We start from the raw sequence: 22817 nt of genomic DNA on the forward strand, positions 1-22817 counted from the left end.
TTTTAAAGATCTGTGTAGCTGTGACTTATTCTCAATTTCCCTAAAAGGTAATTTACCTTTCTTCACTGAAGCGACGACCAATCTTGACTTTACACTTGTCCTGGGGGACGCATGCTGCTAATAGGGGAACTGTCCGCAACACCTTGCTTTCCTTTAATTACAAAATTAATTAAGACATAGATTTTCACTTAGACAAACACACTTTTAAAACTCATGATGAACATGATTCATTACATGATATATAACTTCCACAAGAATTTTTTTACAAATCACAGTTTAATAAAAAGAGCCACAGTTTCTCTGATTTATCAGTATTAAACATAAGTAAACATTTTTATTTTACTTGTGTGTGTTTAGAGATTTACTAATCAAATAAGAAGATTACATTAATGTAAATAATAGTTAAGATTATGAAAAATGAAATCTGAATTTAACTAAACTGAATCATTTATTCTGACAAATTTATTTCAGTAATAATTACATTTTGTAGTACATCAACTTGAAGATAATTGCCTAAATCCTTATGTCCAGGAAAGAAGGAAGTGCTAAAAAAGAAAAAGTCATGGAGCCCATCAAACTGACACAGAAGCCAAGCTTAAAGAGTTCCCAATGACCAAAATGGTACAATTTGAATAACAAAGTAAATAGCAAAGTACCTGGATTATGACCCAAAATAAGAAAATAAATAGGAGAGAAGAGATAAAATTCCTTACAGAAGAATTCCAAGTAGTAAACATAAGTACTCCCTACTCCAGGAGGTGGAGCTTAATGTCTCCTACTCACCTGAATGTGGGTTGGATTTACAGGCTATATCCAAACAATAAAGGTTATAGGAAGGGGAAAAGTAAAATAACCTTAGCACAGAGAAATCTGGTGACCATTCCTGCAAATTCCATTAACTATCATCAGTGTTTTTTTCCAACATCCTAGCTTTCAACACTAAAAACCACCTTTCCTGTCACAAGAATTCTATCCTTTATCCTAGTATACCCAGCTGATATGCTGGTTTGCCTGAGCCTGCCTCTTCTTGGTTATTTTAGTCTATAGTGCTCAGTCACTGTCTGGCTCGTCTCCACTGGCCCGACTGGAAATTTTAAGCCTGATGTAATAAGTGCCAGGAGCCCTCTCTGAGCAGTTCACCTACCTACAGACCCCTGTTACCTTTATCAGTTTATGTAACACTGTTTATATATATCCTCACAGCAATTAATGTGACCATTATGGCACATTAATACACACAGCATATTAACACACAAAAGGGTGACGTTTCATATGAATTTACTGAAGTAACCAAAAATAAGTTTATAATTACATTACTTATGTTTATAACAGAAACAAAAATTATGGTAGTAACGGTATTCAACACACACACAAATACATCCTTCAGGGACATTTTTGCATTAATCTCTTTCGTCCTAGGTTTCTGAAGTGTTGATTAAAATAATTTGAAAAGGTAAATCTAGAGATGCCAAGAGTAGTTAAATTAATCTACCTAAAACTTGGAAAACAAAAGAGGAGAGTCAGATTTGTTGGGATTTGCAATTAAAAAGAACATGTAGCAAGCTAGAGCTGTGAGGAGAATGGAACCAATGTGGAGCAGCTCCTACGGAGAATGGGATGAGGAGAGGTAAGGGGAGAGGTCTGGGACAGTCTCCAATATGTCCTATTATTTTCTTCCCTCCTTACCGTCACTATGAGACTATGACACATACTACTTAAACCACTCTCCAAACTTCAACCAGCATACATATATATACATACATACATATATATAGAATTAAATAGTGCAGTATCAAAATCAAAAGATTTATAATGTTCCCAGATATACTCCCCACTACCACTTCCCAAAGGCAATCACTTTAACTCTCTCAACTATTTCTTCTAGTAGTTATCTCCATATTTGTATAAAACATGTGTGTCTTACTATCAATTTTTTTTTAAAGATTTTAAAGATTTATTTTATTTATTTGACAGACAGAGACCACAAGCAGGCAGAGAGGCAGGCAGAGAGAGAGGAGGAAGCAGGCTCCCCGCTGAGCAGAGAGCCAGATGCGGGGCTCAATCCCAGGACCCTGGGACCACGACCCGAGCCGAAGGCAGAGGCCTAACCCACTGAGCCACCCAGGTGCCCCTCTTACTATCAATTTTAAGTATTACTTACAAACCACCATTTATTATCATCATCATAGCTGACTCTAATAAACATAATTCTAAGTACATTATAGATAGATGGATAGACAAACTGATTCATTTACTGCTCGCAGTAAACCAGTAAAGAAGTGTATCTTTTATCATGTCCATTTTCCTAATGATGAAACTAAAGCACAGAGAAGTTAATTAACTTGCCCAGGGTTACAGTTTACAGAGCTATTAAGGCTTTACATTCAAGCAGTCTGGCTCCTGAGCCCTTATTCTTAACTAAAGGCACTGAATAAGCACAGCCTCTTACAATAAATAGGGATTTACCTTTCTTCCATCATGCCCTAACATCACATATTCTCATATTTTTAGTTAAGTCAATAAATAGTGCTTACATCACTATGGCTACATGGTGTCACAGAACATTTCTTCCTTACAGATATTTTTCACACTTTTGAGATAACCATTACATTTTATTCTTAAATACTTTTCTCCAAACATGTAAGTACTCTTTGAAATGCTCCACCATATCACCTCCGTATCATCCACTCCATCAAATCTTTTCCCAAAGCCTCCTCCTAAAGCCTATCTAAATGGACTTCAATCACTTTTTAGGGGGAATGGTCAAATTAGAATGCTCATTAAAAAGAAAAAAAAATGTGCTGAGATTAAGTACAAGGAAGGCCAGTATTATTGAGTTAGATTAAAACTGGAAAGCTCCTTGGATGACAAGGAAAAACAGTATGGATATAGTTGTAGATACTTGTATAAAAGATATCTGTAGCATACACAATTATAGAGGATCACCTACACTGTGAACTAATCATGAAAAAAAGTAAGAAAGAAAGGAAGCAAAGGAGAAGAAAAATAAATGAATGAATAAGATATTTGAAAGCATTAAAACTGCCACAAATCAATGAAAACACCTACATTTTTGACCTTTTACTATTTAATTTTTATTACTGAATTTAATAAATAAAATTTTATTAATTTAATTATTATTGAGTATTTATATTATATTGTATTTATACATAATGTTTATCATGTATAGCTGATATACACACAATATTTTATTAGTTTCAGGTATAGAACCTAATGATTTGACAATTCTATATACTACACAATGCTCACCACAGTAAGTATGTAACCTTCTGTCATCACACATTATTACAATATTAATAACTATATTCCCAATGCTGTACTTTTTGTCCCCATGACTTATTTACTTTACAAGTGGAAATTTGTACCTCCTAACCCCCTACCACCTTCTCCTCTGGCAACCACCAGTTTGTTCTCTGTATTTATAAGTATGTTTCCAGTTTTTTTTTTATTTGCCGTTTGTTTTGTTCTTCAGATTCAACATATAAGTGAAATCATATGGTATTTGTCCTTCTCTCTCTGCCTTATTACACTTAGCATAATACACTCTCCAGGTCCACCCATGTTGTACAAATGACAAGATCTCATTCTTCTTATGGCTGAGAAATACTCCTGTGTGTGTGTGTGTGTGTGTATGTGCGTGTGTCTATCGATGGACACTTAGGCTGCTTCCATATCTTGGCTATTGTAAATAATGCTGCAATAAACATAGTGGTGCATGTATCTTTTCAAATTACTGTTTCCATTTTCTGTGGGTAAATACCCTCTGATGGACTTAATGGTCAAATGGTATTTCTATTTTTAATTTTTTGAGGACACTCCATAATTTTCCATAGTGGTTATACCAGTTTACATTCCCACCGAAAGTACAAAAGGGTGCCATTTTCTCCACTTGCTATTTCTTGTCTTCTTTTTTTTTTTTTAAAGATTTTATTTATTTATTTGACACAGAGAGAGAGATCATAAGCAGGCAGAGAGGCAGGCAAAGAGAGAGGAGGAAGCAGGCTCCCTGCTGAGCAGAGAGCCTGATGCGGAGCTTGATCCCAGGACCTGAGATCATGACCTGAGCCAAAGGCAGAGGCTTTAACCCACTGAGCCACCCAGGCGCCCCCTATTTCTTGTCTTCTTGATACTTGTTATTCTGACAGGCTTGAGGAGGAGATACTTCATTGTGGCTTTGATTGGCATTTTCCTGATGATAACTGACATTGAGTGTCTTTTCATGTGTCTGTTGGTCTTCTGTATGTCTTCTTTCAGGTCTTATGACCATTTTCAACTGGATTATTTGGTTTTTGATGTTGACTTGTGTAAGTTCCTTGTATATTTTGCATATTAACCTTATTAACCAACAATAAGATCTATCATTTACAAATACCTTCTCCTATTCCATAGATTGCATTTTCATTTTGTTGATGGTTTCTTTCACTGTAGAGAAGTCTTTAATTTTGGTGTACTAAAAACACTAGTACACTATTTTTTGCTTTTGTTTCCCTTGCTTGGGGAGACATATTCATAAAGATGCTGCTAAGGCCAATGCCCAAAACCTTACTGCCTATCTGTTCTTTTAGTAGCTTTGTGGTTTCAGATATCACTTTTAGGACTTTAATCCATTTTGGGTTTATTCTGTTTATAGTATAAGCAAGTGGTCCAATTCCACTGTTCTGAATGTAGGTGACCAGTTTTCCCAGCACCATTTATAGAAGAGACCTTCTTTTCCCCATTATATATTCTTGCCTCCTTTGTTTGTAAATTAATTAATTAATTAATATAAGTATAGGTTTCCTTCTGGTCTCTCTATCCTGTTCTATTGATCTATATGTCTACTTCTGTGCCAGTAACATAATACTGTTTTGATTATTACAGCTTCGAAGTGGATATCTTGAAATGTGGGATTGTGATACCTCCATTTTTGCTCTTCTTTCTCAAGAGTGCTTTATTTATTCAAGGTCTTTGGTGGTAACATACAAATATTGGGAATACTTGCTCTAGTTCTGTGAAAAATGCTAGTGGTATTTTAAAAGGTATTGCACTGAACTGGTAGAATGCCTTGAGCAATATACATATTTTAATAACATTAAATCTTCCAATCCATGAACATGGTATATCATTCTATTTGTACCATCATTTTCTTTCATCAATGGCTTATAGTTTTCACACTATAGGTCTTTCACTTCTTTGGTTAAATTTGTTACTAGGTATTTTACTCTTTATGGTATAACTGGAACTGAGATTGTTTTCTTTTCTTTCTTTTTTTTTAAGATTTTATTTATTTACCTGAAAGTCGGAGATCACAAGTAGGCAGAGAAGCAGGCAGAGAGAAAGGAGGAAGCAGGCTCCCTGCCAAGCAGAGAGCCTGATGAGGGGCTCGATCCCAGGACCCTGGGATCATGACCCAAGCTGAAGGCAGAAGCTTTAACCCAATAAGCCACCCAGGCGCCCCTGAGATTGTTTTCTTAATCTCTCCTCTGCTACTTCATTGTTAGGGTATAAAAGCACAACAGATTTCTGTATTTTATTTTTATATCATGCAACTTTACTGAATTCAATTATTGGTTCTTATAGTTTTTGGTAGAGGCTTTAAGGTTTTATGCAATTCTACGTCACCTCAAATAATGACAGTTTTATTTCTTTACTACCAAGGTAGAGGCCCCTGAAAACATTAAAATTGGCACAAATTTTTAAAAACACCTATATTTTAAATACTATCTTATGTCTGGAACCACAAAATAATAACCACTATTACACTATTTTTTTGCTTTTGTTTCCCTTGCTTGAGGAGACTTATTCACAAAGATGTTGCCACACGTATACTGCAAAATGAAAAAAACATTCACCATCAAAAGTCGAGTTTTATCCAAAACTATTATGGTCCATAAACTATCATTTTTTTACAACTCTGAGCTGCAGAGCATTGCAAATTTAAATACAGCAAAATAATGCTAGTGACCAAATTGTTCAATTGTTCAGATCCTGACAAAAGCATGTTGTAACACTAAAACAAACAAACAAACAAAAAACAAACAAACAAAAAAAACTGCTGCCCAACAAATGGAATATTCGACAATTTGCAGTAAAAGAATAAGTGTTTCATCATTTGGAAAAGGAAGAAGACAGACTGATACCTTTCAAATCCTTGTTAAGGATTTCAAAGTGGCAAAGGCTTCAGAAATTTAAGAAAAAAATTATTTCTTCTCCAAAAGTCTGACTCAGTAGATTATATCCTGAGTTCCCAAATGCTAGAAGAATTTTAATTTCAGTTAATCTAAACCCATTCTGTACCATGCATCAAGTATTTTTATAATGATTATCATTTATGGTTATCAAGGAAATCCTTCCCTCCCTTCTTTCTTTACTGCAGTTAATCATGAATTACAAACACACATACACACCAGTACATGCACAATTTTCACCTCTACAGGAAAGTACTAAATAAAAAATCCTCATCTACAACATATATACTTAAAATATACATATCTGCTCTACTCATTACAGGAATAAAATTTTATTTTATATGTTCATTTCATAATACTAAAATACTGGCATTTCTACTTTAACAAGAAACATTAAGAAATACGTGCTATGATTAAAATTTAAAAAGCAATGATTTTCTTGGTTCTTCACTCACAAAATTTCATTTTTTCTTCACACAGAATCACTGGTGTTCTAAATTTCTATACTATTCAATTACCATTTTTATGAAATAATACAGTTTTATGAGATAACAGTTTTTAGGTCTCTAAAGCATATGACATGACACTATAATATATAAAAGAAACTTTTTTCCAAAGACAAAGCATTTATCATCAATTTATTTTCAGATATGTTAAAGAGCTGGAACGTATGAATATGTTCATCAGTGTGTTTCCTCTTACATACTAATATTCTATTTGAAATTATGTATTTTATAAATCTTACCTCAGCTGGATGCTGAATTATGTATAAATGAGTAGAGATGTGCAGAGGATGCAACGGTAGAAATGGACACAAACACACTTTCTGAGGCCGGCTACAGGGCAGGAAAAAGAAAAAGAAAACCTGTAAATGTTTAAAATACAGTGATAAAACAATAACCTAAAACTTGAACATAATCCTCTTCTTTATGTAAAGATATTTGCTAAAGCTGCATTCTTTTAAATAAAACACCAAGAATGAATTTAATCAATTAGACTTTAGAAATGGAATTTGGAAAAAGATTCAAGTAAATTCTGCACCATCTATATAAACCAAAGTACCTCAAAAAATCCTGTCTTAGTTATCATAAGTGAAGAATACTTATCATGGTCTTTTTATTCTTGAAGCAACACTTCTACTACCTGGCATTCCAAATCAAGAATAGATCCAATATCAAAGAGAAACCTGGCAACTCTTCTAAATCATCTGATATCAGAAGGAATAAAATGATGATAAAATACAAGAATATAATTACCACCTAGAAGAGAGTTCGAATCAAACTTGCCAATTAATCAACACAAAGAGCTTACCATCATAAAAAGAAACCCTAAATGGACCACCAGATTATATTTAGCAGAAATTATATCTACAGAATGTCTTACCAATTTATTTTCCCTATTGTTACTGTTCATTTTGTTTTTGTTTTACTTACTTCTTAGTGCTTTACTATTGTTTCAGTAACACTTAATGACATTACAAAATTCAAATGGAATAAAGTATGTATTTCCATCTCAGTCCTCCAAACTAGGGGATTCTCTTCCATAGGGGCAACCAATGACCAGTTCCCTGTGTGTCCTTCCAAATGTATTACAGAAATATACATGAATCTTCTACCATTGAATCCCATATTTGATATATGTTTGTAATATGAAATTCATCAAGCAGCCAGATATCATGGGGGTAAATTTTCATGACAGATCACTATTACAGGCAGACGTTACCTGCCATTAAAACAGCACACAAATGAATGTTGTATTAAAGGGAATTCCCAACAGCATACTGTTACTACTACAAAACTGACTGCTATCAATTCCTTTCTCAGTTTAAGTTATGTAGAGTTATACCCCAAGGTAAGAAATTATTACATTAATAAACCACAGAGTGGGAGTAAATTGGTTCAACTGTATCTACCACCTCATTCTGTAAGAAACTGTCAAACCTATGTTCCTGCTGAAGAAATTATCTAAATGATATCTTAGAATAGAAATATACCATACAAGATGATCCCACCTCCCCTTTCCACCACTGAACCTAGAATATATGGTTACCCCAGGGAAAACCCAACGTGCTCCCTTCCCATTGACGTCTGAAATGATTCAGTATGATTACTCTGCCGTACAATGGATTCCCATTCAGGAATGCAAGCAGATTAAGAGAGATGAAGAGCATCTTTCAGGGGTCAGAGAAGAGTAAACACAAGTAAATACAGAGAGGAGCAGAGAGTGGTTGATGGAACTATGTATACTGACAAAGAGATGAAGGGCTGCAATTAGAAAAAAAAGATAACTCACTGAGTAGAAAGATGAAGAAGACGAAGTACAAAGATTCGGATTTTGTATCTGAAACCCCATATGACTGAAATGCACAATCAGATGTCAGTAAACTTTTCTTATAAAATGTAATTTAATAACAGATGAAGCCAATTTAAAATTTCAGAATTAAAATGAGTATCACCAGGGCGCCTGGCTGGCTCAGTCAGTAAAACATGCAGCTCTTGATCTCAGAGTCATGAGTTCAAGCCTTATGTTGGGTGTAAAGATTACATAAATAAACTTTAAAATATATATATTAAGAATGGATATTACCTTAAATGTCTCTAAGTTGTATGACAGGCTATCAAACAATGCAAAAAAATATCAACTATTCCATGAAGGAAACATCCACATATCAGAAAAGTCAAAGAACTGCAAAATCCAGTCAAGTAAACAAGCCGTGTAGACACTGCAGATTTCTGCAGGCAGAAAACCACTAGGTAAAATAAACCCTGAAAATAACATCTTTAGTTCATCACCTATATAGTGAGTATGAAAGTCCTCAGTACGATACTTGAGATAGTGCAAAGAACTGCTCAGATTTTGGTAGCTCTGGTTTTCATGTCTGACCCAAACTGTTACTCAAAAAAGAAAAAAATAATAAATTGCAGTTACCCAGAATCATAGTTTCCTTCCTGGGAACACATCTTTGAACTTTAGAAGATTTAGAATTAAGTAGTTTGGAGAGTTCCACTTCTAGGATGAAGGGAAAGTGTTTCACAGACCCAAAGTCCAGTGAAATAAGCAAAGCTGACAAAAGCATTTTAAAAAACACACTGAAAAATAGAAGCACCCTATGACCCACCAATCGCACTACTAGGTATTTATCCAAAGAATACAAAAAAACCTACTTCATAGGCATACATGCACCTGCATGTTTGTAGCAGCGTCATTTACAATAGCCAAATTATGAAAGCAGCCCAAGTGTCCGTGAACTGATAAGTGCATAAAGAAGAGGTGGTATGAATATACAATGGAATATTACTCAGCAGTAAAAAGAATGAAATCTTGCCATTTGCAACAACATGGATGGAGCTAGAGAGTATAATGCTAAAGAAAATAGGTCAGTCAGAGAAAGAAAAATACCATGTGATTTCACTATTATGTGGAATTTAAGAAACAAAATAAAGGCGGGAAAAAGAGAGAGAGAGGCAAACCGAGAAACAGACTTAACTCTAGAGGACAAATGGTTGCCAGAGGGGAGTGGAGTCGGGGGAATGGGGGAAATAGGTGACGGGGATGAAGGACCACACTTATGATAAGCATGACAAGACCAGGTGTTCTTGAATCACTGTATCAGACACCTGAAACTAATATAATACTCAATGTTAGTTAACTAGAATGAAAATTAAAAGTTTAAAACAAACAAAAAAATCACTGAAAGTCTCTGGAAACTGTCCTAGGGGCATATTCAAAGGAAAAAACATTATTCAAGAAAATCTACTAAAACTCGGTATTGGTACAGTTTGTCAGCATCAGAGCCATAACCAATTTCCTACCCTGCCCGGGCTCGACAAACTCCCCTCCGGGTTGGTGTGGCCAAGAGGACAGACCTCCCTCTCAGCTCTTAATAAGGCTTAAACCATATGTCACAAAAAAGGCAGGCCACAAGCATTTCTCATCCCCTCCAACTCCAAGCAGAGGAGGCTATCTTCCTGGTGAGGGTGGCCCAGAGAAGAGCAGTGGCCTTCCTCCACACCGCCTCCAGCTATAAAACAGAAGTTTAACCACCATGCAGGAGGCTGGCTGGCAACACTGGAGATCGAAGAGTGGTCAACCTAGATTGTTCATGGGACAGAAGTTCTACACCAGAAGCAACATGCCAGAAGCTAGTACTCAGCTCTGTACCCAGAACAGTAGCTAGGAAAGTTTGCCCAAGGGAGGCAGACTCTAAGAAAAGAGAGCTCTGAAGCTCTTCCCAAAGGAACCCAATTCATTTGAAACAGAGCATGAGCAAGTTCAAGTTTAAGGGTGCTCTCAAAGATAACTCTGCCCCCTTTTTAAAAAGATTTTATTTATTTATTTATTTGCAACAGAGAGAGGGAGAAAGAGAGAGAGAGCACAAACAGGAGTAGCTGGCAGAGCAAGAGGGAATAGCACACTTCCCGCTGAGAAGGGAGCCTAATGTGGGGCTTGATCCCAGGGCTCGATCCCTGGGATCATGACCTGACTGAAGGCAGACACCTAACTGACTGAGGCACCCCAATAATAACTCTTCCGATAATGAAGACCAGCAAGCTATATGATAAACCAGCTAGATCAGCAGAAAGAACCAAGGAAAAGAGCTAAGAGAACCGCCACCGTCAGAGCAAACCTCAAAGAGTGACCTCAAAAACCATCCCTGCCTGAATGTAATAGCCTAGGGTACTGTATAGAAATAATAGGACAGGGGCACCTGGGCGGCTCAGTGGGTTGAGCCTCTGCCTTTGGCTCAGGTCGTGATCTCAGGGTCCTGGGATGGAGCCCTGTGTCAGGCTCTCTGATCAGCAGGGAGCCTGCTTCCCCCTCTCTCTGTGCCTGCCTCTCTGCCTACTTGTAATCTCTATCAAATAAATAAATAAAATCTTTAAAAAAAAGAAAGAAAGAAAGAAAGAAAGAATAGGACAATCAGCTGGTAATTAGTGGAGCCTAACAAGCAGGATGTGATACCAAAAGAAGATGTCAGCTTGAGAGAAAGATCTGGAAAACAGACCTTCAAAGAGAACCCTGCTAAAACCTTTGTAATACTGGTGATATCTGCACGACTCAGCTAATGTAACAAAAACCTCTGACTCAAAAGAATGAATGTCATGGTATGTGAATCATATCTTAATACAGCTGTTATTTTTAAAAATGTAAAAATGCAGTAGAAAAAGAATGTTCAACCTAATCAGTAAAAGAGAGGTGTTCCGGTACTATCGGCATTATGTTATCTGAAGGCGGCCTTCCTTTCCTACAATGGAAGCTGCAGGAGGGCAAAGACTTGGCCTTTTCAATTTTCACAGCAGTACCCAGCACAGTAAGCTATCAGTAAAGACTGCTGAATACATGAAGGAAACTTTGCATTCCCTCTTGCCTCCACCTCGGGGATGCCTTCCTCCTCCCACACAATTTCTTATCCTATACCTTCACTTTTTAACATATCAAATATTGATCTCTCCTTCATTTCTTCTCTAGTACTTGAATGACTAGTTTATATTATAAATGAAATTCAGAATCTCACATCTCCCTTCGCTGTAATTTGTGATCATTCCGGTACGCGGTAGTACATAAGCAGCAACAATATTTACTGAAGAAAATAGTTACTTAAAAAAAAGAAAAGAGCATTTTATGTGTACACACCATAACTATGATTTAAGCTAAAACTAATTGTTTTGGCTTCTACTTTGACAGGCTCATAAACATCATTACCTATTTATTTTAAAGCATGTCCCCTTTATTAACCTAATTCTAATTCCAATTAGCTCAAACTAATAAAAGTATAGTTCTTTAAAACACTTTGCATTCCAATTGATCAACTTTATGTTTAGTGAGTTACTTTACAATATAAATGTGTGCTTATTTGTTACTTTAACAGCCAGTTGGCTCATAATCTCCTCTTCCGCCATGGTCTCCAACACTACACTGGTGCCTCACTGTCCAAGTGTTAAATCATCTTTACCAAACTACTAGGTAGGTAGCAGAGTACCTGTTCTCCTCCTTCTAAAACCCTTTCCAAAGAACAACAGTCTCCCTACAACCAAACTTAATTCCAGAAGCTTTAAATATTTTAATTGATAATGGATTAAATAATTTATAAATTCAACAAATTTTTATTCAAATGTTTACTGTACACTAACTATGTGCCAGACACTAGGCACTTGGGACAATTAAACAGACAAAAATTCCTGCCCTCATAAAGCTTATTTGTTCTGTCTGTGCCAGAAAGAATTTAGAAGTTCCTTGCTTTGCATGAACTATTACAGTTGATAGGAAAATAGATACCAAATAACTACACATCAAAACTGATTATTTATAATAGTAAACAGTCATTTTGAAATAAAAATCATGGGGTGCCTGGGGCTCCTCGTTGGCTCAGCTGGTTAAGTGTCTGCCTTTAGCTCAGGTATGATCTCAGGGTTCTGGGATGAGCCCAGCGTCCTTAGACTCCCTGCTCAGTAGGGAGTCTGCTTCTCCCTCTCCCTCTGCCCCTCCCTACCACTCCTGGGCTCTCTCTCACTCTCTCTCGCTCTCTCTCCCCCAAATAAAAAAATAAATGAAATCTTAAAAAAAAAAAAAAAAAAGAGAGAGAGAAAAAAAAAATCAAGGGGCACCTGGCTGACTCAGTCAATAAAGCATGCAACTCTTTATCTCTGAGTTATGAGTTTGAGGCCCACATTGGGTAGAGAGATTACTTTAGGTAAAATCTTTTAAAAAAATAAAATGAAAGCCAAGGTACTTCTAGAATTTATGTAGCTCTGAAGAACAAATATTAATATCTGAAGAACTATCAACTGGTCAGTTGGGTACAGGTGTAGGGAATAACTATTAAGACATGTCACTGACAAGGTCATTCATTATCTTGCTATGTGATCTTAAGCACATCACAGGTTTTCATGTAGGTTCTGGGGAGTAACTCCTGATTTGGAGGCAAAGGTTATAAAAATATAATCATTGAAGCCTAGTAGTTTTCAGCTAATTTATAATAGAACGACCTAAGTAGGAGTTGAGATTTTTCTCCCTTCTATCTTTGCAATGCTTTGTAAGAGTAGAAAAGAGAAAAATTTACAATGCATTGCAAATATATTATAAATACTGTTTTCCATCATTGGGATTTATCTTCTTTGAAATCTATACAACCCCCCCAAAAAAAATAAATAAATAAAATCTATGCAACCCAATTAAGGTTAATTACATTCTTAAAATATAAATGGAATTTTCAAATAATTTCCTGAGAAAATGTAATCAAATAACCTTTTTCTTCTTTTCTTGTTAAGGATGTAGGAATAAATATGTAGGTTTTCTGTCAGACTAAGACTTACTGGCTTCCTTGGTGAATGCTATAATACGAGGGTAATCTGTCACTCTGGGGATGCTATCTCTGACAGGCTGTAGGCAAATAAAATTATATATGATAGAAGCAGAGATGCTAGGACTTACAAAAAACATCTTCCAGAAGTTTAATTAAATTCTTATATTCACTGAAAGCTATTTTTCTCATAGTACTGATTTTAATCAAGAAAATCTCACACAGCCAAACTTTAAAAATTAGTGAGTAGGTTTACAAGAATTACTATTTTAAAAGATTTCTTTCATCCACTATACAAAGGCAAATGTAGAACCCAGAAAAATAGTGTACCTCAAATTTCCTAGTACTCAACAAAATTTTTATAGTCCCAATGGAGTGAAAAAGCAAAGAACAAAGAGTTTCATAGCTTTTCAATAGATTAGTTGAATAGATACAATGCATTACACAAAAAAGTGCCAACTTTCTAATTTTAAAATAAGCTTTGAAAAACTAAATATCACAGTGCCCTCTACTGTCACTTTAAAAAACTTAATCTATAAAATGAGCCAGTTTTCAAATTTCTTAAACTATATTCAATATAACCAATGAAAGAAGAAACAGCTCTTCATTATTAATATATTATAATTATACTGAAAAGAAATTTAAAAATAAATAAAAATTTTAAAATATATATATTATAATTAGATTTTTATATAATAAATACAATGTTAAATAAATTTTCACGTCCTAAAGGGAATTTTAAAAGGTACCATCTACCATGTCTGACTACTTCAAGTATATATAAAAATATACTCTCATGTCCACCAGGGTCTCTTTTATCACTACCTTGTTTTATAACTTCTAAGAGTAGAGGAAGGCTAAGCTTAGAAAGAAAAGAGAATGACTGTTAGAAGAGAGAAAGTAAATAAATGAAACAAGATGGGATCGGGAGGGAGACAAACCATAAGAGACTCAATCTCACAAAACAAACTGAGGGTTGAGGGGGCAGGGAGAGGGTGGTGGGGTTATGGACATTGGGGAGGGTGTGTGCTATGGTGAGTGCTGTGAAGTGTGTAACCCTGGCAATTCCCAGACCCATACCCCTGGGGCTAATAATACATTATATGTTAATTTAAAATAATTTTTTTTAAGAGAGAGAGAGAGAAAGTAACTCTGTAAAAGAATCTCTTTAGATGAGACCTTCCAGAAACCTGAGCCCCAGAGGGAATGTCTACAGCAGTGATTTCCAAAGTGGATTAAATAAAACGATCCAATGGGTCATTACCATTTTTACTTTGATTTAAGCGTTACTAATATTTATTATATGGAATAACGCTTCCTCCTTGGGCTGATATGTCATATGGTAATATGTTAGGATACATGATATCCTGATAGAAAAAGAGGCCTTCCTCTTAACATGAAGTGTTAACAGTGGCACCCACAAATTCTTGAGCAAGGAATCCATTTCTTTGTTGTTATCTTCAATTTCTTTCATCCATGTTTTATAGTTTTCAGAGTACAGGTCTTTCACCCCCCTTAGTTAAGTTTACTCCTAAGTTTACTTAGTTAGGCATTTTATTATCTTTGGTGCTATTGTAAGTGGGATTGTTTTCTTAATTTCTCTTTCTGCCGCTTTATTATTAGTATATAGAAATTCAACATCTCTGCACATTGATTTTGTATCTAGACTTTACTGAATTCATTTATCAGTTCTAGAGGTTTTTGGTGAAGTGTTTGGGGTTTTCTATATATAATATCATGTCATCTGCAAAGAGTGAAAGTTTTACTTCTTACTCACAAATGTGTATGCCTTTAATTTCTTTCTCCTGTCTGACTGTTGTAGCTAGGACGTCCAGTACTTGCTGAATAACAGTGGTAAAAATGCACATCCTTGACCTGTTCCTCACCTCAGGAGAAAAGCTCTCAGTCTTTCCCCACTGAGTATGTTAGCTGTGGGTTTTTTATATAAGGCCTTTGTTAGTTGTGTTCCTTCTCAACCTACTTTGTTGAGGGGTTTTATCATGAATGGATGTTGTACGTTGTCACATGCTTTGTCCTCATTTAATAACATGATCATATGATTTTTATCCTTTCTTTTATTGATGTGCTGTATCACATTGATTGATTTCCAAATACTGAGCCACACTGGAACAACCTGGAAATACTTCCCACTTGATTGTGGGTTCTTTTCAAAGAAGCAGCTCCTGGTTTCATTGATCTGTTCTACAGTTCTGTTAGTTTACAGCTAAGTAACTTTAAAAAACAGTATAAAGATTAGCTGAACTGTGGATTCACATCTTATTATCTTTAACAATGAACTTCACCAAACACATGCCTTATGCCTCAACCTAATGGATAATAGTAGCATAACTTCACCACAGTAAACAAAACATTTTTAAGTGGTTTAATTCATGATTGCCTCTTTCTTTTTAAAATCTTTTTCTGCGTGTGTGTTTTATGGGGCACCCCATACATTATTATATAATAAGTACAAATACAAGTGGATAAATATGTCTGGCTATTAGAATTTCATCCTAAATTTTTTAACTAACTGTGGTATATAATCAAACTAATTCAGGAATCAATGGCCAAGAAAGATGCTTGTTCCAACGATAGAAACTATAATCAAAAAATTTTTTAGTAAATTTCACTACAATTAAAGAAGGCTTAAGAGGAGCCAGACGTCAGGACAACAAAGCCTTACACTCAGAGAAATGACTATATACATCAGCTATATAAAGCCTCTACTAAAATTGCAATGGCAAAGTGACAGGTCAACTAAGACTGAGAATCTTAAGTAATCATAAAGTAATCATCTATATTCAATTGTCCTATTATTTACTTTCCACTTTCTCCTGTCCTACAGAAATATAAATTGTTACAAAAAAAAAAAAAATAGCAAAACATCTTTCTTAGTAGCAAATTAAGTCACTCTTTCCTCTGCAAACTTTTGTTTTATACTTTCATAATCTGTCTTAAATATTAGTTAGATAAATTTGCTCTCACACTCAGTTGACTAGAAATTTTAGAGGAAACAATCTCTCAATCATTTCCTATGGCCCAAGCTATGCATTTATCGGAAATTGGGTATTGAATGAATAATAACTGAATGAACAAAGAATATCCACATGATTTATCAAAGTAAGCCTCAAAGTCTGTGTGTATCAGAATCCTGTTTCTTATCCACTAACAAAGGAAAGAGAATTGCGTGTATGTCCATCCTGATAAGCAAGGAATCAAACACTAAAGTGGTCCCAAGGACCAGCTATCCTCTTTAGAGAAATTTTATAAAGCATAGCATAGACTTAAGAGCCCGTTTTACTAGGAAACATTTTCATTTTGTTTATTCTTTCCTCTCCTTTCCATTCCTAAAAACTATATTTTAAAATACAGATTTTTATGTAGCTGATTCAATAAGGAAGTATTCCTCAAAATTTTATACAAATAAAAATTTTGTATAAATTCTCAAGAGACCTGAAAATTTTTTTTAAAGATTTTATTTATTTATTTGAGAGAGAGAGAGAAAAAAAAAGAGAGAACAGTGGGGAGCAGCAGAGGGAGAGAGAGAAGCAGGCTCCCCACCAAGCAGGGAGCCCGATGCAGAGCTCGATCCCAGGACCCTGGGATCATGACCTGAGCCGAAGGCAGAGCCACCCAGGCACCCCAGAGAATTTTCTTTGATATAAAAGAGAAAATACCAGGTTTAATTTAAATATTTACTTAAATACTTAATACTTAAATATTTAAGAGAATATAATGATGTTATTATGGAATAAGCCACTGATTTTGATGTAGTTCAAAAAGTGTTTGTCATCAATGTAACATTTATCTATAGCTGGAAAATGAATACTTCTGAAAGCCCCAGGATGACAAAATCTCCATCATGAGGCAATTTATTAATGGTGACCTACAGCACAATACATGTAAAATTATTTACTTCCCCTTAATCTCTGAATCTAGAAAAACTACTCTAACCTGGAAAAAGTTAACTAACAGCAAAAGAGACCAATTTCATAAATAATAATGGTTATTTCATGGGGGAGGAAAAGAAAGAGTAGAGAGGAAGAATTAGTTCTTAAAGATTTGTAATTTGAGGGAGAGTGCGAGAGCACATGCACGTAAGGGGGGGGTGGGCCAGGAGAGGGGAATCTCAAGCAGACTCCTCCAAGCTGAGCACAGAGCACAACCTAGGGCTCAATCTCAGGACCCTGACATTATGACCTCAGCTGAAATCCAACAGAACCACCCTGGCACCCCCTAAGGAGGAAGAATTTGTAGTTAACTGCACACTTTGAAGTTACAAGCACTATGCTAAATACCTTCCTTCAATCTCAAAAACCTGTCAGAGATTCGTGGTATTATTGTTCTAATTTACAGGTCCTGAAAGCAAGGCTTAGAAAGGTTCTGTAGCTTTCTTAAGAAAATAGAGTTAAGAAAACAGAGTTCTAATTCCAAAATTTAATGATCAATGAAAAGTTATACTACATAATTCGACCTAGCTTCCTTAGCCCCAGAAGGCCTAGCACTAGCATTAAGACACTTGGTGATAAACAAATAAACCTAAGAGTCTGAAAGAGATGACCAAGAAGCAAAAGGTAAAAACCAAAACATTTTTTTTTAAATTCTCCAGTCCAAAATGTCTACAGTAATTAAGGATATATGGTTAGACACAAGGAGCAGGAAAAGGCCAAGCCACAAGAAGCTAGTAGAACCATGGAGAAACAGACTTAAGTCAAAAGAACAAACAATTCAAACTTTAAAGACAGGCAAGATGGTATTTGAGCTGGACCCTGAAACAGAGTAGCATCTCAGACAGCAGGCATGAGGGAAGAACATTTAATACAAAGGGAATAACAGAACAAAGGCATAAAGCAGAACATAAAAAGCACCTTTTTTAAGGGAACTAGTTCCAGGTAGCTGGAGAAGAGGGTATGGGATGGGTATAGTGGAGGAAGAGATACACCAGGCTTTGGAAACTACACTGGAGCCAGGACTCTGTTCTCTACCTGAAATACGAGCATGGAAGGTCTCCAGGAAAGGAACATCAGGAGCACACCCAGACGTTAGAAATCGAATGACCTCTGTTGAAAAGAAGTTAGAAAACAATTTGGAAATTCCTCAGAATGGTAAACAGAGAACTACCATATGACCCAGAAATTCCACTCTTAGGAATATATACCCCCCAAAATTAAAAACAGTAACTACAACAGATACTGGTGTAGCAATGTTCATAGCAGTACTATTCACAAGTGTCGATCAACAAGTTAGTGGGTAATAGAGAAGCAAAGAAAATGAATAATGGATAAAGAAAAGTGATATACACATACAACTCAGCCATAGAAAGGAAAGAAATTTTGATAGGCTACAATATGGATGGAACTTGAAAACATTATTCTAAGTAAAATGTTAGAAACAGAAGGATAAATATTGTATGTTATATGAAGGATCTGAAATAAGCAAAGTCATAAAAATAGAGATTAGAAGAGAAGTTACCAGAGGCTGGGCAGCAGGGGATGAGAGATGGGAAGTGGTTATTTCGTGGGTACACAGTTAATGCCAAAGATGAGGAAAGAGTCTGGTGTATAGATAGCAGTGATGGTTATACAACATTATGAATATATGTCATGACTCTGAGCTATACAGTTAAAAACCATTACAATTTTACAATATTATGTCTATATTAGCACAAGTATTTTTTAAAAAGGAAAGAAAGAGCAGCCTGCCAAGTAACATGTCTACATAGACAACAGATCAGATATTCCTTCCACAGGATAATCCCTCTTAACCTTTGCAAAGTCCTGAGACTCATTTTCTATCTTTTTATTTTTTCTCCCCTGAGTAACTCTAGAAGACTTGTTACTTCACTTCACTGCTGCCTTTTTCCCCACAGCCTTCCCATGAGGCTTCCAGTAGAGAAAACCAGAAGACAAAGCAAACAAACAAAAAACTCAACAGGGGAAAACAAAATAAATTCCTATCAGTAACATCTTCAAATTTGTCTTTGTGACTGAAAAATGAGGACTTCCCAACAGAAGAAGCTGACCTTAGCCAGGTTAAGGATTCAAGAAATAAAAGCTCAACCTTAAAAAAGACAGGAATTAAAAAGCCCTCATCCCAAAATAACTAACAATAGCCAAGAAAAAGGGAAAAGAACAGAATCTATGGATTCGAAATCCACAAAGAAACACCTCCCTGGAAGTATTTTTATATGTAGCAGGAAAACAAGGGTAGTCATACTGTTCACTTCAATACAATCCTTTATTATGTGGTATATAGTAACAGAAGTATGAAAGCTAATGCAGTCTGCCTCTTACTAGTCCCCTCACCTTGAGAGTCTATAAAAAGGAATGACTATTTAAATCACAAAGTTGTCTCTCATGTACTAAATAAAAATGCACATGTAAAAGCACTTTGTAACCTGTGGACCCTTTTAAAATAATACCAAATTTTAGACAAGACTATTTCTGAATATTTTCTCTCTCTATATAAGCATGAACAGAACAATGAATTATTAATTTGGGGCAAATGTACTTTAAAAATTAATGTGCTTTGATGTTCTTTGAAGAAAACTTCTATCCATCAGAGGGTAATGATATAATTCTTATTTTTCTTTCTTGGGGAAAATAAATCAAACATTTAGAAAGCTCTAATGTGCTTTTTAAAAACTGGTCACTCCTCTTTGGAGACTTAATTAAGATTAAGAAAAAAAAAATCCCTCTTGACATATATCATCTTTGTTCAACTTTGAACATAAGATTAGCCAGCACAGTAATTTGTAAATCAGTTAGCTTTCCACATATATTACAAATGAATGACTTCAAAGAATAAACATATTTTCTATACCAACAGGAAAGAACAAATTAACTTAATACTTTTCTCTTGGGAACATGATACTTTTGATGCAAACAAAGAATTAAATTTTCAAATTATCTACCTTTTTACTCTAAAAATCATCATGAAGAATCTAGTTGATTTTAAATTTACCAAAGTAGTCTGTTTTCTAAACCTAAGGGTTGATACCAAATTCAACATTTTTAATATATATTTTTTTTTAAGATTTTATTTATTAGAGAGAGAGAGCATGAGATGGGAGAGGTCAGAGGGAGAAATAGACTCCTCACTGAGCAGGGAGCCCAATGTGGGACTTGGTCCTGGGACCCCAAGATCATGACCTGAGGCAAAGGAAGTTTGTTAACCAACAGAGCTACGCAGGCGCCCTTAATATATTCTAAACTAACTGCCTTGGGAATCACCATTTTTCACTTGTTCCTACCATACTTGTAGGCTGATTTACCCTGCTGTTTAACCAGACCAGCCATAATGCTGTACATGAGACCTAGAATGAAAAAGCAGTGGAGGTCACAGCTAGGAGCTGTGGTGCCCTGAACAGATCACACCCAACCCAACGTCATGATCAGTGCTCAGCTCAACCAGCTACTGCTCCAAAAGGTGGTCCCTGACCTGCTAGGTCTTCCTATCCTGACAAAAGCCAGAAATCTGCATTTTTTTTTTAAATAAAACATCTGGACTTTTACCTGTTAGAACTAATTTAAAAACACAAAATACTAGTTCAAAACAAACATCTGTTGGCTGCTGCTGTGTGGCTCTTGCATTCTTCTTAAACACCTGTAGTGTCCCACCTCCCCTCTCTCCTGATTTTATCCCCACCAGTTGTTTCTCCAGAATATGCAAACCTAAAGAATAAAGAAAGGTTAAGCCACGGAACAAAGGAGCTAGATGTTGTAAAAAGACAGAAACCTAGAACACTTCAAATTTTCTAAGAGACTAGATCTTAAATCTTCTCACAAGAAAAAAAGATAGAATAATTACACGTTCCAAGCTGCCAGTGTTAATTGTACTACATTTTCTAAATGTATTAAATCCACACAATTGTGTAGCTTAAACCTACACAATGTTATATGTAAATTACATCTCTCTCTCTCTCTCTTTTTCTTTTTTAAAGAAAAGGAACTAGAGAATACTAAAGCTTGGGCATCTTGTTACTAAGCATGAAGTAAACATAGTTCAGCTTTAAAAATATGGAAATCAAGGGGTGCCTGGGTGGCTCAGTGGTTTAAAGCCTCTGCCTTTGGCTCAGGTCATGATCCCAGGGTCCTGGGATCAAGCCCCGCATCGGGCTCTCTGCTTGACAGGGAGCCTGCTTCCTCCTCTCTCTCTGCCTGCCTCTCTGACTACTTGTGATCTCTGTCAAATAAATAAATAAATAATATATTAAATATATATATGGAAATCAGGACACCTGGCTAACTCGGTCAGTACGGCATGGGACTCCTGATCTCAGGGTTGCAAAGTTCAAGCCCCACGCTGCATGTGGAGCCTACTTTAAAAATTAATTAATTAATTAATTAATTAATTAAAAGTGGGAAAATTGGAGCTCCTTTTGCAGCCAGATGGCCCCACTTCCACTGGTGACTACATCTACTCTGCCATCAAAATCGTAAGACTTCTTCAGCAAACACAGAGGCAGGTCAAGTGCCTGCTGAGCTCAGGAGCCAGGTGGACTGGAGCTGGAGACCAAACTCGGCTACTTACTTGCTACCTCTACCTCCTCATCTCTTATTTTCTTGTTTTAATGAAGTATAATTAACATACAGTGTTATACTGGTTTCAGGTGTGCAACATGATCCAACAATTCTTATACATGACTCTCTGCTCACTACCATGAAGTGTAATCATCACGTGTCACCATGCAACATTGTCATAATATTATTGACTGTATTTTCTATGCTGTACTTTTCAACCCTATGACTTATTCATTTTAGAACTGGAAGTCTGTACTTCTTAATCCCCTTCACCTATTTCACCCATACCCCACCCCCCGCAACTGCCAGTTTGTTCTCTGTAACCAAGAGTATGTTTTTTGGTTTGTCTCTTTGTCCACCTATTTCTTAAATATCACATAGGAGTGACATCATGTGGTATTTGTCTGATTTATTTCACTTCACATTATATCCTCTAGGTCCATGCACGTAGTTGCAAATGGCAAGATCTCACACTTTTTTTGGTCAAATAATATTCTATTTTATATATATATATAAACACATCCTCTGTCCATTATCTATAGATAGACCCTTGGATTGTTTCCATAACTTGGCTATTGGAAATAATGTTGCAACAGACAGAGGGGTGCTTATATATTTTCAGATTAGTGTTTTCATTTCCTTTGGGTAAAAATTCAGTAGTGGAATTACTGGATCACATGGTATTTCTATTTTTAATTTTTTGAGGCACTTCCATACTGTTTTCCACAGCACCAACATCAATTTACATGCCTACCAGCATGCACAAGTGTTCCTTTTCTCCATATCCTCACCCTACTTGCTATTTCT

The 22817-nt window shown here is 35.7% G+C and overlaps 1 protein-coding gene across 2 annotated transcripts in view; it reads right to left on the reverse strand.

Annotated features, from left to right (window-relative positions):
• Positions 1-22817, reverse strand: part of DTWD2 (DTW domain containing 2) — a 101939-nt gene that overhangs the window by 73830 nt on the left and 5292 nt on the right. For both annotated transcript variants that reach the window (XM_032335416.1, XM_032335414.1), the window contains exons 2-3: positions 6934-7024; positions 57-151 (exon numbers count right to left, since the gene is read on the reverse strand). In XM_032335416.1, coding sequence (XP_032191307.1) covers positions 57-151; positions 6934-7024 — 186 coding nt within the window. The remainder of the gene's footprint in view (positions 1-56; positions 152-6933; positions 7025-22817) is intronic.

This window comes from Mustela erminea, chromosome 3 (genome assembly GCF_009829155.1).
Source record: "Mustela erminea isolate mMusErm1 chromosome 3, mMusErm1.Pri, whole genome shotgun sequence".
Lineage (NCBI taxonomy): Eukaryota > Metazoa > Chordata > Mammalia > Carnivora > Mustelidae > Mustela > Mustela erminea.